Here is a 13,094-nt window from a genome sequence, read left to right as displayed (position 1 = left end):
GACAAAAACACAAACACACGCAGAGACACACGGAATGAGACATCGGATGAGACCGATTCGTTGGGTTTGTGTCTGGTTTATTTACCGCAGGATGTTTTAAATACAGACATTTATTTGCAAAATACTAAAGAGTATTACAACTCAAAGTACTAAAAAGTGGATATATTTATTGTAGTCATCATCATCATGATCAGAATGAATGAATGAATTGTTTGTAAAACACCGGAGTGGGATGAGGGGAGGGGTTACTGAGGCACAACTTTCTCCTTCTTCACTCCAAAGTTTTTGTTTTACTGGCAAAAAAAACAAGGTCTGAAAAACTCCCAAGATTTTTTTTAATGACTCAAACCGTTTTTGTTGTGTTCTGTTTGTGTTTTGCGTTCCAGAACCTTCTTTGGAGAGACACTTTGAAGCACAAAATGGCGTCAGGACAGAAGACTCTGCCTCCTCTGTCACCAACAAGATTACTTCCTGCAGATATTCGACCACCTTTGGGCATCACTCACACAACCCGCGTGGATCCACTTTACACCAGTATGACACCATTACTTCACCAGTACTGAACAAGCGTGACATCGGTGTTGGATCAGTTTTACACCCGTGTGACAGCAGTGGAGAACCGATATGACACCAGTTTTAAACCAGCATGACAAGTTTTGCACAAGTATGACACCTGCGTAACACCAGAGTTGAACCAATATGACACCACTTTTCAACCAGCATGATACTAGTTTGTAACCAGTGTTGAAACCAATATGAAGAGTTTTCAACTAGTTCCGAACCAGTGTGACACCCACGTTGAACTGGTTTTGAACCAGCTGAACCAGTGTGAATCCCGTGCTGTAACAGGTTGAACCAGTTTGACACTAGTGCTGTACATGTACAACACCTGTATGACACCAGTGTAAATCCAAACTTGCACCAGTGTGACACCAGTGTGAATCCAGTGTTGTACCACTACGACACCAGTATTGATCCAATATCACACTGGTTTTGAACCCATGTTGAACCAGTATAACACTTGTGTTGTGCAAGTACGAAACCTGTATGATACTAGTATGAATCGAGTGTTGAACCAGTTTGACATCAGTTTTGAACCAGTGTGAAGTGTTGTACAAGTATGGCACAGGTTCGAAACAATTTTCAATAACCAGTGCGACATTTGCATTGACCTAGTTTGACACCTCTGCTGAACCAGTATGAATCCAGTTTGGAGGTGGCTGAGTACAAATGTTGGCAAAGAGTTGTTTTTGTTCATAAAATGAGAAGGTTGAGATCTTCTTTGTTGTTCAGATGTAGGAAGGTTCCTGTGCACTCTGTTGGGATTGAAAGACGACCAAGCAGCTTTTATTCTGAAAAGGGAAAGGAGGGCAGGAAAGTGTATCACCCCGTCCGGTCTGGAGCTTCCCGCACCCCCTCGGTCGCACCAAATGGGCCGAGCCGGTACACGTGACTGACTTTTATTGATATTCAGACCTGTCAATCAAACAAATAGACTCTGGCCAACAAACACTTAGAAAAAAATAAATAAATAAAAATAATAATGTGCTTTTATTTGATTTAATAATAGTGTTTTATGTTGTTGTATAGAATTTCATTTAGCTCATTAAATAATGGGTTGATTCATTTCTTGTGAATACAAAAAATAAAATATTAACGATAAAATTAATCATAAATAATACAGGTAAAAATGAGTACAAATTATTTTATTATGAAAATAAACTAAGGTTAATTAAACACAGTACATATTTTAATTAAAGAAATATCTACACATGAGCTTTCTAATAATCAAATGTGGCCTTTGGGCACAAAAGTGTGTTATTTTTATTGCAGTGGTGCCTTCAGATACGAGTTTAATCCGTTCCACGAACATGCTCTCCAGTCGTCTTTAACCATTGAAATGAATGGAAATGACAATAATCTGTTACAGCCTACCTTAAAAAAATGCGTTTGAGTTTTTAACAAGGAAAAATAGCACTCTATAATATCGTACCCTATAAAAAAAATAGAGTAATATAATTAAATAAAATTTAAAGAATGAAACCTGTGAGTATTGTGATATCGTCTGTCTACATGTTGCTCCATCGTTTTTGTTTAAATATCCGTTGCTTCTCAAAGCTCGACTATTGAGGCTAACCATTAGCATGTCAATGGCATTTTGCATTGTTGTTACCATTAAGCTTAGCAGACGTTCCTAACTGCTGATTTATACTAAATACATATTTAACATTTTCATTTAAGACTTAAAAATACTTGTTAGTCTGATAACTTGTATCTCAAGGCACCACCGCATTATTATTATTACTATTGCAAGGTAAACATGTTTTCCTCCCTGCCACTAGGGGAGCCGCAGCACAGCGGTAACAAGTGTTTGTTTGAACAGAAATGATTTTCAAAATGTGTTTTGTTTTGGGTGGACGCTCATCAGCCAATCAGGAGCCACCTCGGAGGCGCGGGGTCCCGGGGCCAACAAAGGGGGCGCAAACGATGGCGTGGAGTGTCGTTGAGTGCGGCGTCGGCAGGCAGGCACACTCGCGGTCTATTGCTACCGAAAAGAGCCCTTCAGCGCAGCGCAGTCGAACACCACGGCAACACTTCGCAACTAACTTCTGCTTTCAACAGCAGAATAAAATCCAGGTGGCGCCGGTTTCCATTTTAGGAGGGGTGGGGTGGATTGTGGGGGCGGGCGGGCAGGGCAAAACCACCACTTTGACACAAAGAAGAACTGAGCGGTCTGCGCCCACCCAAGCGGCGCGTTTGTGCATTTTCTGTTTCGTCAAGGTCCCGGAAGGTCCTGAAAGTGTCGCTCTCCAAGCTTCCAGGTCTCGGACCGAGCGTTTATTGCTCCTCACACTTTGTTGTTGTCGTTTTTTTTTTTTTTTTTTTTTTTCCACGTTTCCCTGTGCAAAAAAAGTGTCCCAGTGTTCGTAGAAAACCAAACAAAGCAGGGAAAAAAAAAAAAAGTCATTGGTAAATAAATAATGAAGTAGACAAAGATGAGGTTGATGTGAATGATTTTTTTGGGAGGAACATATATATATATATATATATTTATATATATGCGCGCAGATACACTCACGTAATTTGTTTGGAATGAGAGTTCAATTCGGGAACAACGTGATGCGGAAAATGAATTTTGTTTTCCTTCGGACTTTTCACTTTGTGTACCGTCACCAAACTTTAACAGACAAAATCATTCCCTTTTTAAGTGGCCGTGCGGCTAAAAATGAGATGAGCGAGTGCTTATTAAATGACTAATAATTGTGTTGGTGATGAGCCTGTGAACGTTTTTGCTGATTGTCGTCTTCTCGTCTGTCGTCTACTTTGGTTGGCTGTCGAACGTAAACGACGGCGTGCGACGAGGACAAACCTAACGTCGGCGTGCCGAGACTTGACAATCGTCACCTTTCTGCTTCTGAGCTAGTGCTAGCTTAGCATCCCGCCATCCGCGGATCGCAAACACGCTGTAGCTTTGCGGGTAGTTTTTGTGAATGTGTCATTACAGCAAAGAAAAAAACATAATGAAAAAAAAGTAAAAAAAAGATTATTGTTCTCGTCTTCTGTCAAAGTGTCACAGTTCCAGTGAGGAAAAACTGCAAAGCTTTTTTTTTTTTCCCTTGTCAAGTTACGCTAAAAAATATAAAAAATAGTCGTAATAATCGTACAGCTATGAAAAGACTGTCAACAAAGTTCTACTCTCACTAACAAAACCTTTGCTAAGCTCAGCTCGCTTCTCTGTACTCGCAAGCGAACACTCGCGCCGCTAACGCCGCTAACGCCGCTAACGCAGCTCCTGGCCAATAAGAGAGGGATACATGAGTGATATAGTGTTTTGGGGGCCCGAGAAGAAGCTACTGCAGTTCTAGGAGCGTCCTGCAGGGGGCAGGAAGTAAAGTAAAAGCGAGTAAAGTTGTCCGGAACCTTTATGGGGCCCCACCGCATTTATATCTTCACGTTTTTCGGGCGACCCCCAGTGTGCCACGGCACCCCGAGCAGCCGCGTGAGTTCGCTTTTGCGCAAAGTCCTCCATTTGGCGTTGGCGCTCCTATGGTGGCGTACCCGCGTCGCTCGTCCCCGCCCCGGGAGGAAATCGGGCGGCGGCTCGCGTCACGCTGTCGTAGGACGGCGGCGACGATGGGGAGGACGCGGTCTCGGAGCGCTCCATCCCGAGCAGCCCGGAGCCGTAGTTCTCGCGTATCATGGCGGCGATCAGGCCTTCCTTCTCGGGCGCCTCCTCCTGGTCCCCGTCGTCCTCGCCGCCGTCGGGCGCCCCGTCCTCCCCCCGGGCCGGCCCGTGTCGCGGCGTGGTGATCCGGCGGTAGAGGTAGGAGGCGGCCTTCATCTGCCGGCGCACCAGATGCCTCCGGTAGCAGCGCTGGATGACGGCGGCCGACACGTCCTCCTGCTTCCGCCGCAGCGTGGTGGTGATGGGCTCGTAGGAGATCTTGGACGGGTTGGCCATCATGAACTTCTCCTCCATCTGCTGCTTGAGGGCGTCCATCTCGCCCGACTCGCCCAGAACGCGCTTGGTGAAGGCGAAGAGGATGTCCAGGCAGTGGATCTTGTCGCCGCTGACCATGGGCAGGTCCATGGAGATGAGCTTGATCTTGTTGGGCTTGCCGATGCGCAGCGGCTCCGACAGGGAGTCGGCGAAGTCGGACAGCTTGGCGTACTCGATGAACTGCGTGGCCTCCGGGTCGAACTTCTCCCACACCTCGTAGAACATCTCAAAGTCGTCCTCGCTCAGCGGCTCGGTGCTCTCCTCGGTGGCCACGCTGAAGTTCTCCAGGATGATGGCGATGTACATGTTGACCACGATGAGGAAGGAGATGATGATGTAGGTGACGAAGAAGGTGATGCCCACCGAGGGGTTGCCGCAGTTGCCGCGCTGGCTGGTGCCCGTGTGCGGCACCTGCGGGTTGCACTCCTCGGGCGAGTTGTTGAGGATGGGGCTCAGCAGGCCGTCCCAGCCCGCCGAGGTGGTGATCTGGAAAAGGCAGATCATGCTGTTGCCGAAGGTCTCGAAGTTGAACATGTCGTCGATGCCCGCCTGCCGCTTGACGTAGGCGAAGTTGGCCATGCCGAAGATGGCGTAGATGAACATGACCAGGAAGAGCAGCAGGCCGATGTTGAAGAGGGCCGGCAGCGACATCATCAGCGCGAACAGCAGCGTGCGGATGCCCTTGGCGCCGCGGATCAGCCGCAGGATGCGGCCGATGCGCGCCAGCCGGATCACGCGGAACAGCGTCGGCGACACAAAGTACTTCTCGATGATGTCGGCCAGCACGATGCCTGCGGAGCGCGCGCGCCACAGCCGTCAAAAGACACGAAACAAAAACCAAAACACTTCACATTTCACACACGCGCATCGCATAGGTGATGGAAGGGGCGCGAGGTGATTCCCGCTCCACGCGCGCACACGGAGCCGATGTAACGGCTCAATCATTTTTGTTGATTTGTCTCCGGGGACCCGCCCCCTGCCAGCGCTGATTGCCGCCGTTACCTTCACCTCCCCCGGGCGGCCTCGTCTGAGCGCATACACGCACGCGCAACCCCAGGCCCGCCCGCACGCTCACTTCATCGCACGCTAGCAGCGAGCTAACTGGAGCAAATGAAACATGAACGGTGATGGCGAAATGACCTGCTTACTCTTTGCCGGATGTGTGTTTCTGTGGCTTTGTATGACCAAGCGAGACCTTGGCGTGTGTGCGTGTGTGTGTGCGCTTGCTGGGAGGGAGGCATCAAGGCCACCCAGAAAGTCACGTTGTTGACAGATAACTGTCACAATGACATGACGTTACTTCCTGCCTACAAAAACACACACACACACACACACACACACACACACACACTCGAGCCAGCTTGACATGTTTTGGGTTCAAAGCGGGGACCGGCTTTCAAAGCGAGGGCGACCGAGCGCTCACCGACGATGGAGAGGATGACGACCACAAAGTCGAAGATGTTCCAGCCCACGGTGAAGAAGTAGCAGCGCAGCGCCACGATCTTCACCATGCACTCGGCGGTGAACACCACGATGAAGGCCACGTTGATGTTGTTGAGGACGCGCTCCATCTGCGGCGACTGCTCGTCCGTCTCCACCATCATGGTGATCATGTTGAGCAGGATCAGCACCATGATGATGATGTCGAACGCTTGCTTGGCCACCAGGTCGAAGAAGAAGCCCTGCACGTCGTTCTGTCGCAAGAGGACCGGCGTGTCATCTTTGCGCTGCCTTGAGCTACGGGCCGGCGCTTTCCCGCAGGTTTTTTTTTTTTGTTTGCTTTGAAACGCAAGCTAAAGAAAAATTCTTTATCCTCTGCGAAGCACAAGTAATATCAGTGCCGCACTGATGAGCTGAGAGCAGTTGAGAGAACAATATATCAGTCGGTTTGTTGTTTAAGGCGCCACCGTATAATTTGAGGCTGTATCAAATTTGATATTGTTTTTTCCCTTTCAAAGTGTGATGTGCAGCGCTTGTACCAGAGGTCTGGGGATGGGCTTCTGTGGTTTCTTGGAGCCCAACTTCTTCATGGCGTTGTAGTATTTCTTCTGCTCCTCCGTCATGAAGATATCCTGGCCTCCTAAGTGCAAGCCACACACCGCCACAACGTTATTTTCAGCCTGCTGACTTTGAGAGGACACAAAACACACGACAATCGAAGCCGATTTTTTTTTCTTTTTTTTTTTTTTTACAGAAATCAGTTTTCAATGTTAATGGATTTTTTTTTTTTCCCTATTGTAGGATTTGCTTGATTTTCATCCCGATGCCAAAAGAAGCTTTTTCTCAGAGCTGCCTGGGTGACATTTGCAATTCCATACGTTGGTCTTGCCCAAAAAAAAACGAAGCATGTTTAAGGTGCACTTATCTTCCGCTTCTGCTGGTTGAAGTTGTCGATGATGACGCCGATGAAGAGGTTGAGGGTGAAGAAGGAGCCGAAGATGATGAAGATGACGAAGTAGAGGTACATGTACAGGTTGATCTCCTTGATGGGCTGCTCCTCCACCTGCGCGACACGCCCTCCACGTTTACACTTCCTGCCGCGCCGATGTCGTCGGCCCGCTTGGCGGCGTGACTTACGGCTCGCGAGTCCACGGCGGCGTACATGATCTCCATCCAGCCTTTGAAGGTCGCCTTCGACACAAAACAACGCAAGGTCACGGCTGCGCCGGGCAGAGGAAGCGCAAGAAAAACATGAGTTGGGTTTGAAGGCGGACTGAGGGTTGCAAGGGAAAGTTTTCGAGCCAGGGTTAAGAAAGTAGGGTTTGGAGCCGGGGTTAGGGTTTGAAACGCGGCGTAGGATTTCACATTAGAGATTCAGGGTGGGTTAAGGTTTCAAGCCAGGGTTAAAGTTTTCAACGATGGTTAAAGTTTCAACCCAGGATTTGGGTTTCAAATGTGGGTTAGGGTTTTAAAAAAGGAGTATGGTTCAAAATTAGGGTTTCAAGCCATGGCTCGATTTTAAGACAGAGTTTGAGGTTAACGTTTTATAGTCGGGGTTAGGGTTTCCAATTGAGGCATCAAGCCTGGGTTAGGGTTTTAAAAAGGGATTAAGGTGTTAGTGATTCAAATGAACTTTTCAAGTTCAGGTTCATGTTTGAAAGAAGAGCTCGGGTTTTGATTCAATGTTAGGGTTTTTAGTTCAGGTTTCAAACCAGGGCTAGGGCTTCAATCAAGTGTTACCAAGTCTCAAATGAGGGTTTGAAGCCTGATTTAGGGCTCCAAAGTAGGGTTTCAAGGCAGGATCAAGGTTTCCAAGCCAGTGTCATGTCAGGGTTGTAAAGAAGGGTGAGAGATTCAAATGTGGGTTTCACGCAGGGGAAAGGCCTGAAATGAGGTTTTGTTGAATGAAAGTCACACCCGAGACGAGCGAGCGCCGAGACGTCCGAGCCTGTCGTCTGTCTGATCGCCATGGCAACAGCCGTCAACACATCCTTTTATGGACTTCCTTCCCCCTGACAAACTTTCAACAGCAGAGCCGCTAATGGAAGGGCAGCCGGTTGCCACGGCGACCGGGCAAACACGGAGGGATGCTGAGCCGCCCGTCGCCAAGGCGACGGCACTCATTCAACTTCCACGCGCTTGTGAATCAACGCGCTCTCCATCTCTTCCCCTCCGTCTTTCCTCTATTTTTTTTTTTTTTTTTTTTTTTTTTTTACTCCTCCCGTTTGTCTTCTTCAACCTCCCTCGCTTCCTCCTCGTTTTTCGCTCTCATGTCTGCCTACTTAAGAGCCTCTAAAAATAAAAGCCTCTCAGGGCTGATTGACTGGCGGCGTGCAGGACGCCCGCGGCGCCGAACAACCGGGAGGACGCGGCGGCCATGAGGGAAAATGTCTTCGGAGTTCATTTAGTGCAGAAGACGGAGGGAGGAGCGGAAGACGAAAAAACGGAGACATTGTTTTTGTTTTTTTTTTTCCTTTTGACAGAAGAAGGAAAGAAGATGAAGAAGGACAGAAGAAGAGAGGATGGAAAAAGAAGAACGTAAGAAAAAGGACAAAAGAAACAGAAAAGAGAAGGAAGACGGAAGAAAAAAGGACAGAAGAACCAGGACAGTATATCAAGGAGAGAAGAAGAGAAGGAGGCCAGGGGCAACCAATCAGGGTGAAGCGCGGCGGGCCACGTTGCCACGGCGGCGAGCCGAGCGTCCTCACTCACCACCTGCAGCAGGGCCAGGTATCCGGCTCCCACGTTGTCAAAGTTGACCTTGACCTTGGTCCAGTAGTAGAGCGACGTGTCGTTGAGGGCCTCGCACTCGGACTTGTTGTTGATGAAGGCGGCGTCGTAGATGTGGCCGGTGCGGTTGACGCAGCGGCCGAACTTGCCGGCGAACAGGTTGACGCCCATGATGCTGAAGATGAGCCAGAAGATCAGGCACACCAGCAGCACGTTCATGATGGACGGGATGGCGCCGATCAGGGCGTTCACCACCACCTGCAAACAAACCAGAGGCCGCGCCACCGCCGCGTTCTTCATAGCCGCATCAAGCACATTTCAGCGCGTCAGCACAACATACTGCGGATGTCACAATATCGGCGATAGCGCGATGTATCGTCGTCGTCATGTCACAATATTAATAGCAGCAAGTTGTTTTCCATTTGTGTGGTTCCAGCACCCTCTGGTGGATGGTTTATTCGTGCAATTTAATTTCATGCATGAATGGCCAAGCCTATTTCTTTGAATACTGTGATATATATATATATATATATATATTTTTTTTTTTGTGTCTGACTAGTGTGGGCAATTCCATCGCTTGTATATGTCCGCTTTTACTACGCAGTCTTACCCGCATGCCTTCGAACCTGGACAGCGCTCGCAGGGGTCGAAGGGCTCGCAGCGTCCGCAGGGATTTGATGGCGGCAAAGTCGGAATAACCCAACGTGTTGGCCACCAGGCTCACCAGCGACACCTGGGGGAGACCATGGGCGGGACGCTTTGGATTTGCACATTGCACACGTTCAGGGGTCAAGTAACGGCCAATCAGGTCATGTGACCAAACGCCGAAAATAGGTGAGCCGTGAGCAACTGCGACGTCATTTTCAGTCGACAGTGGCAAAATGGCCGCCCCCTGAGATGGATTAAAACGATTTCCCTGCTTAATTCATATCCCACAAGTGCAATACCAACCAGAATATCGTGTTTGGAATGTGAATTTTCAAAACGTGTCTTTCAAACCATTTCTCAAGCTTCAACGACAAGACGACGGCGGCGCCTTACGTCCACGATGAGGAAGTCCAGCCAGCACCAGTAGTTGGTGAAGTACTTCTTGAAGCCGTACGCCAGCCACTTGAGCATCATCTCCAGGATGAAGATGTACGTGAAGATCTTGTCGGCGTACTCCAGCACCACCTTGACCACCTTCCTCTGCTCGATGTAGATGTCCTCGAAGGCCTGATGAGGACGAGGGGACGCGTTCACGCGCCACCAAAGACGCCAGCGTAAGCCCCCCCCCCCCCACCCCCCGGCAAGTCTTACCAGCGCGCCCGAGCTGAGCAGGATCATGAAGATGATGAAGGACTCGAACCAGCTGTGCTCCACGATGTGATAGCAGGTCTTCCTCATGCGCCACCACACCTGGCCCAAGCCCGACGTCGTGTCCACGTCGCAGCATTTGAACCTGGACACGCACACTGCAAACGCGCGCCGCACGTTACTCAAGGAGCTGCAAAGCATGGACCAATACGGCGAAGCGGAGTGAACGGCGAACACCGCGCAAAAAAAGCCACGCGATGAGTTCAGCGCATTTCTCAGTTTGCCGTAAATAGATATCAGCCCGCTGGACATGTTTGTAGACTCGCTACGCATTCCAAAAGCACCCAAAAAATGTCCAAGTCACTGTAGGGAGACCACCAGTTTCCAAGATGGCTGCCGAGTCGCCACGGTTACCATTAAGGGCAGCCGCCGCCGAGCTGACAGGATGAGCACGAAGAAGCCATTTGGGTCCTCATGACTGATGACATCAGCGACTCCCATGGGCCCTCCCCGCTGATTGCCTGTGTAATTAAAGCTGCGTTGCCGTTGGTTACTAATTGGCCTGATGGTGATTTAAAGCTGCGCCGCTCAATCAGACGGAGCACTTGTGCCAAGTGACAGGAGGACGGTAAATGCCTCTGCCAAGCCGTTTGAGTCTTTCTTCGATACGCTACGAGTGCGTTGAAGGCTCCGTCTATTAGTGCACTTTGGACTCATTCGTAGGACAATTCGGTGTACTACGGTAGGACGTTTACGACGGCGACACTGCAGTAAAGTGACCAAAGAGCACTACTACAAAAACGACATGTTCCCGGAGAGGCCAAATTGCATTTATGTGCCTGCTACTACTTCTTAACTAGTAGAATTTTGTAATGTCTCAGGCGGTGAAGCCACGAACACAGTGCCCACTTTGCTCAGCTAGCATGCTATGCTAAATTCCAGTTAGCTTAGCAAGTGCCACGATTGACATTGCGTTGTTGCGTCTACCTTGAAGTTACGTCTGCTAACGCTCGCATTCAGGTTAATGTGCCTTATGCCTGAATGTAACTAATTATTAACTTGTGATTTAGTTACTTTTTACATCAAGTAATCAGTAAAGTAACTCAGTTTGTATTTTATTCAGAATCAAGGTCCTGTTATCAGGTCAGCTCTGCTTCTGTGCACATGAAGGAGAACATGTGTCAGTGAACATGTCTTGCTCGCGGGCACTGCGGCACGCTTCCGCCCGACGCGACAAACACACGCACGCACACACACACCCACCCACCCACACACTCACACACACGCATAGCCTCTTGGTGGCATGTGTGGCGTCACATCAGCCAAAGAGCTGGCATTTAGCAGCCTAATGAGGCAGCTAATCTAACGGCGCCGTGTGTGTGTGTGTGTGTGTGTGTGTGTGTGTAGGTGCGCGCGCGTGTGTGCGTGTCTGCGAGTATGTCACCGAGGCTCATTGGGTCCTTCTCTTTGCATGCGGGCAAATCCATGTGATCTTTCGGCATGTGTGTGAGTGTTCGACGATGGCAAGCACATGACAGTCCATCATTCTGTCGGGCTAACACTAGCGGCTAATGCTAACGCGAGCGGCATCAACCTTTCCGGGTCATCGGCCAGTAAGCTGGCGTGAGCTCAGCATCATCACCGCTAGCAATACAAAATTAGCTCATGCTAAGAATTTTAAACAGATGTGTTTTTTTTTTTTTTTTTTTTTTTAAATGTTTTTTTATGGCTTGTCATCATAAGGAGAGATTGACAAAAGTTACAAGCGTAATCAAAGCCTAGCCTTGCCGCAAATAGCGAATACCAGCAAGGAAAAAGGTTTGCGATTGCCTGCACCGGCCACAAGATGGCGTCAAAGCACTGCTAATGGCAAAACTTCAACGATCGCCACAGGACTGCCGATTTTTAAAATCGTACAATTTGTCCTACTCTACACTCATTCGCTGACAGACACGTCACTCATCAAGCCAGGCAGCAACAACAACTGTACAGTATTTACTTTAGGGAGTAAAAGTAAAATAAGAGATAAGTACCTCGAAAAAAATCGAATTAAGTACAGTAACCAAGTATTGGTACTTGTGCGCATGCATGCCCAAGCAAACGGCAAATGTGCAAAGTTGCATCAAATAAGTCGAGCTCAGCAGGAGCGGGGAGCGTGCGCGCGCGTGTGCGTGGCGGCGCTGGCGGCGGGCGAGTGAGGCGCTCTTCATCACAAGTAGAAAAACAAGATGGTGACCTTCACTTATCTCCAAGCTTGCTCAACACTTGCTGGGATTTTCCCGCTCAGCTGACCTTTTCTGCCTGCGACGTGAATAATTAGCGGCGGTGGCGCATCTCGCGCGCACACACACACAGCGGCCGGATCACAAGCTCAACTTTTGTTGGTTGTCGACAACTCCGCCGCCACTCTCTCCACCCCGATGATGTCATCAAGACGAGCTTTCTGCGGACGTTAGCAAGCATGGCGCGCCCTTCTCCCAAGCGCACCGCCGTCCACTTGCACGAAGCAAGCAAGCAAGCAAGCTGGGTCGCCGGCGGCGGCCGCCGGACCAAGTGGATGTCCTGCCAAGTGTGGAGGCCTCGGCGGGCTCCAGATGGCCACACGCACACACGCGCGCGCGCACACACACAAAATAACACCAACACATACATGAAAAGAAAAAAAAAAAAAAAGAAATTTTTCTTAATGTTATATGTTAAGTATTTCATCAATATTATGGATTTCCTATTTTTTTTGGGGGGGGGGGGGGGGGATCTCGCCCGATCCGTCTTGCCAGGGGCCCCCCCCATCATGGCGCCGGGCTGGCCATGCGACACGAACATCTGCTCCAGTCTCTGAAGTTCCCTCGGCAGCGGCGCCGGTGCCGAGTCAGCTGCTGCCGGTACCGATCTGCCGGGACGAGCCAGGACCCGACGGTGCCAGGAGGCGGAGCCAGCGCCGCCAGGAGGTGGCGCTCTGCCTCACTCCCGCTTCTTTTTCTCATTTTCGTTCAAATACAACTTTTTATGCTATTATGCTAGCAAATATCTCCAATCAGCAGCAGGTTTTTTACAGTGTAATCGTGTTTTTGGGGTTTTTTTTTCCAGTGGTGTGCCATTTTGTAGTGATTCCCATCACAGCCTCAAT

At 49.3% G+C, this 13,094-nt stretch overlaps 1 protein-coding gene across 5 annotated transcripts in view; it reads right to left on the bottom strand.

Moving 5' to 3' along the window:
* Window positions 1–92: 92 nt before the first annotated feature.
* LOC147127184 (sodium channel protein type 5 subunit alpha-like) overlaps window positions 93–13,094 on the bottom strand; it is a 57,443-nt gene continuing 44,441 nt past the window's right edge. For all 5 annotated transcript variants that reach the window (XM_086019940.1, XM_086019943.1, XM_086019944.1 and 2 more), the window contains 9 exons: window positions 9,971–10,125; window positions 9,713–9,886; window positions 9,282–9,404; window positions 8,654–8,929; window positions 7,079–7,132; window positions 6,863–7,004; window positions 6,481–6,581; window positions 5,925–6,195; window positions 93–5,292 (listed from right to left, as the gene is read on the bottom strand). In XM_086019940.1, coding sequence (XP_085876066.1) covers window positions 4,046–5,292; window positions 5,925–6,195; window positions 6,481–6,581; window positions 6,863–7,004; window positions 7,079–7,132; window positions 8,654–8,929; window positions 9,282–9,404; window positions 9,713–9,886; window positions 9,971–10,125 — 2,543 coding nt within the window. In that variant the 3' untranslated portion in view covers window positions 93–4,045. The remainder of the gene's footprint in view (window positions 5,293–5,924; window positions 6,196–6,480; window positions 6,582–6,862; window positions 7,005–7,078; window positions 7,133–8,653; window positions 8,930–9,281; window positions 9,405–9,712; window positions 9,887–9,970; window positions 10,126–13,094) is intronic.

This window comes from Filicampus tigris, chromosome 21, assembly GCF_054856515.1.
Source record: "Filicampus tigris isolate MCC_2025a chromosome 21, RoL_Ftig_1.0, whole genome shotgun sequence".
NCBI classification, from domain to species: Eukaryota; Metazoa; Chordata; class Actinopteri; order Syngnathiformes; family Syngnathidae; genus Filicampus; species Filicampus tigris.
Note: the sequence above shows the minus strand (reverse complement) of the source record. Positions and strands in the feature narration are given on the sequence as shown.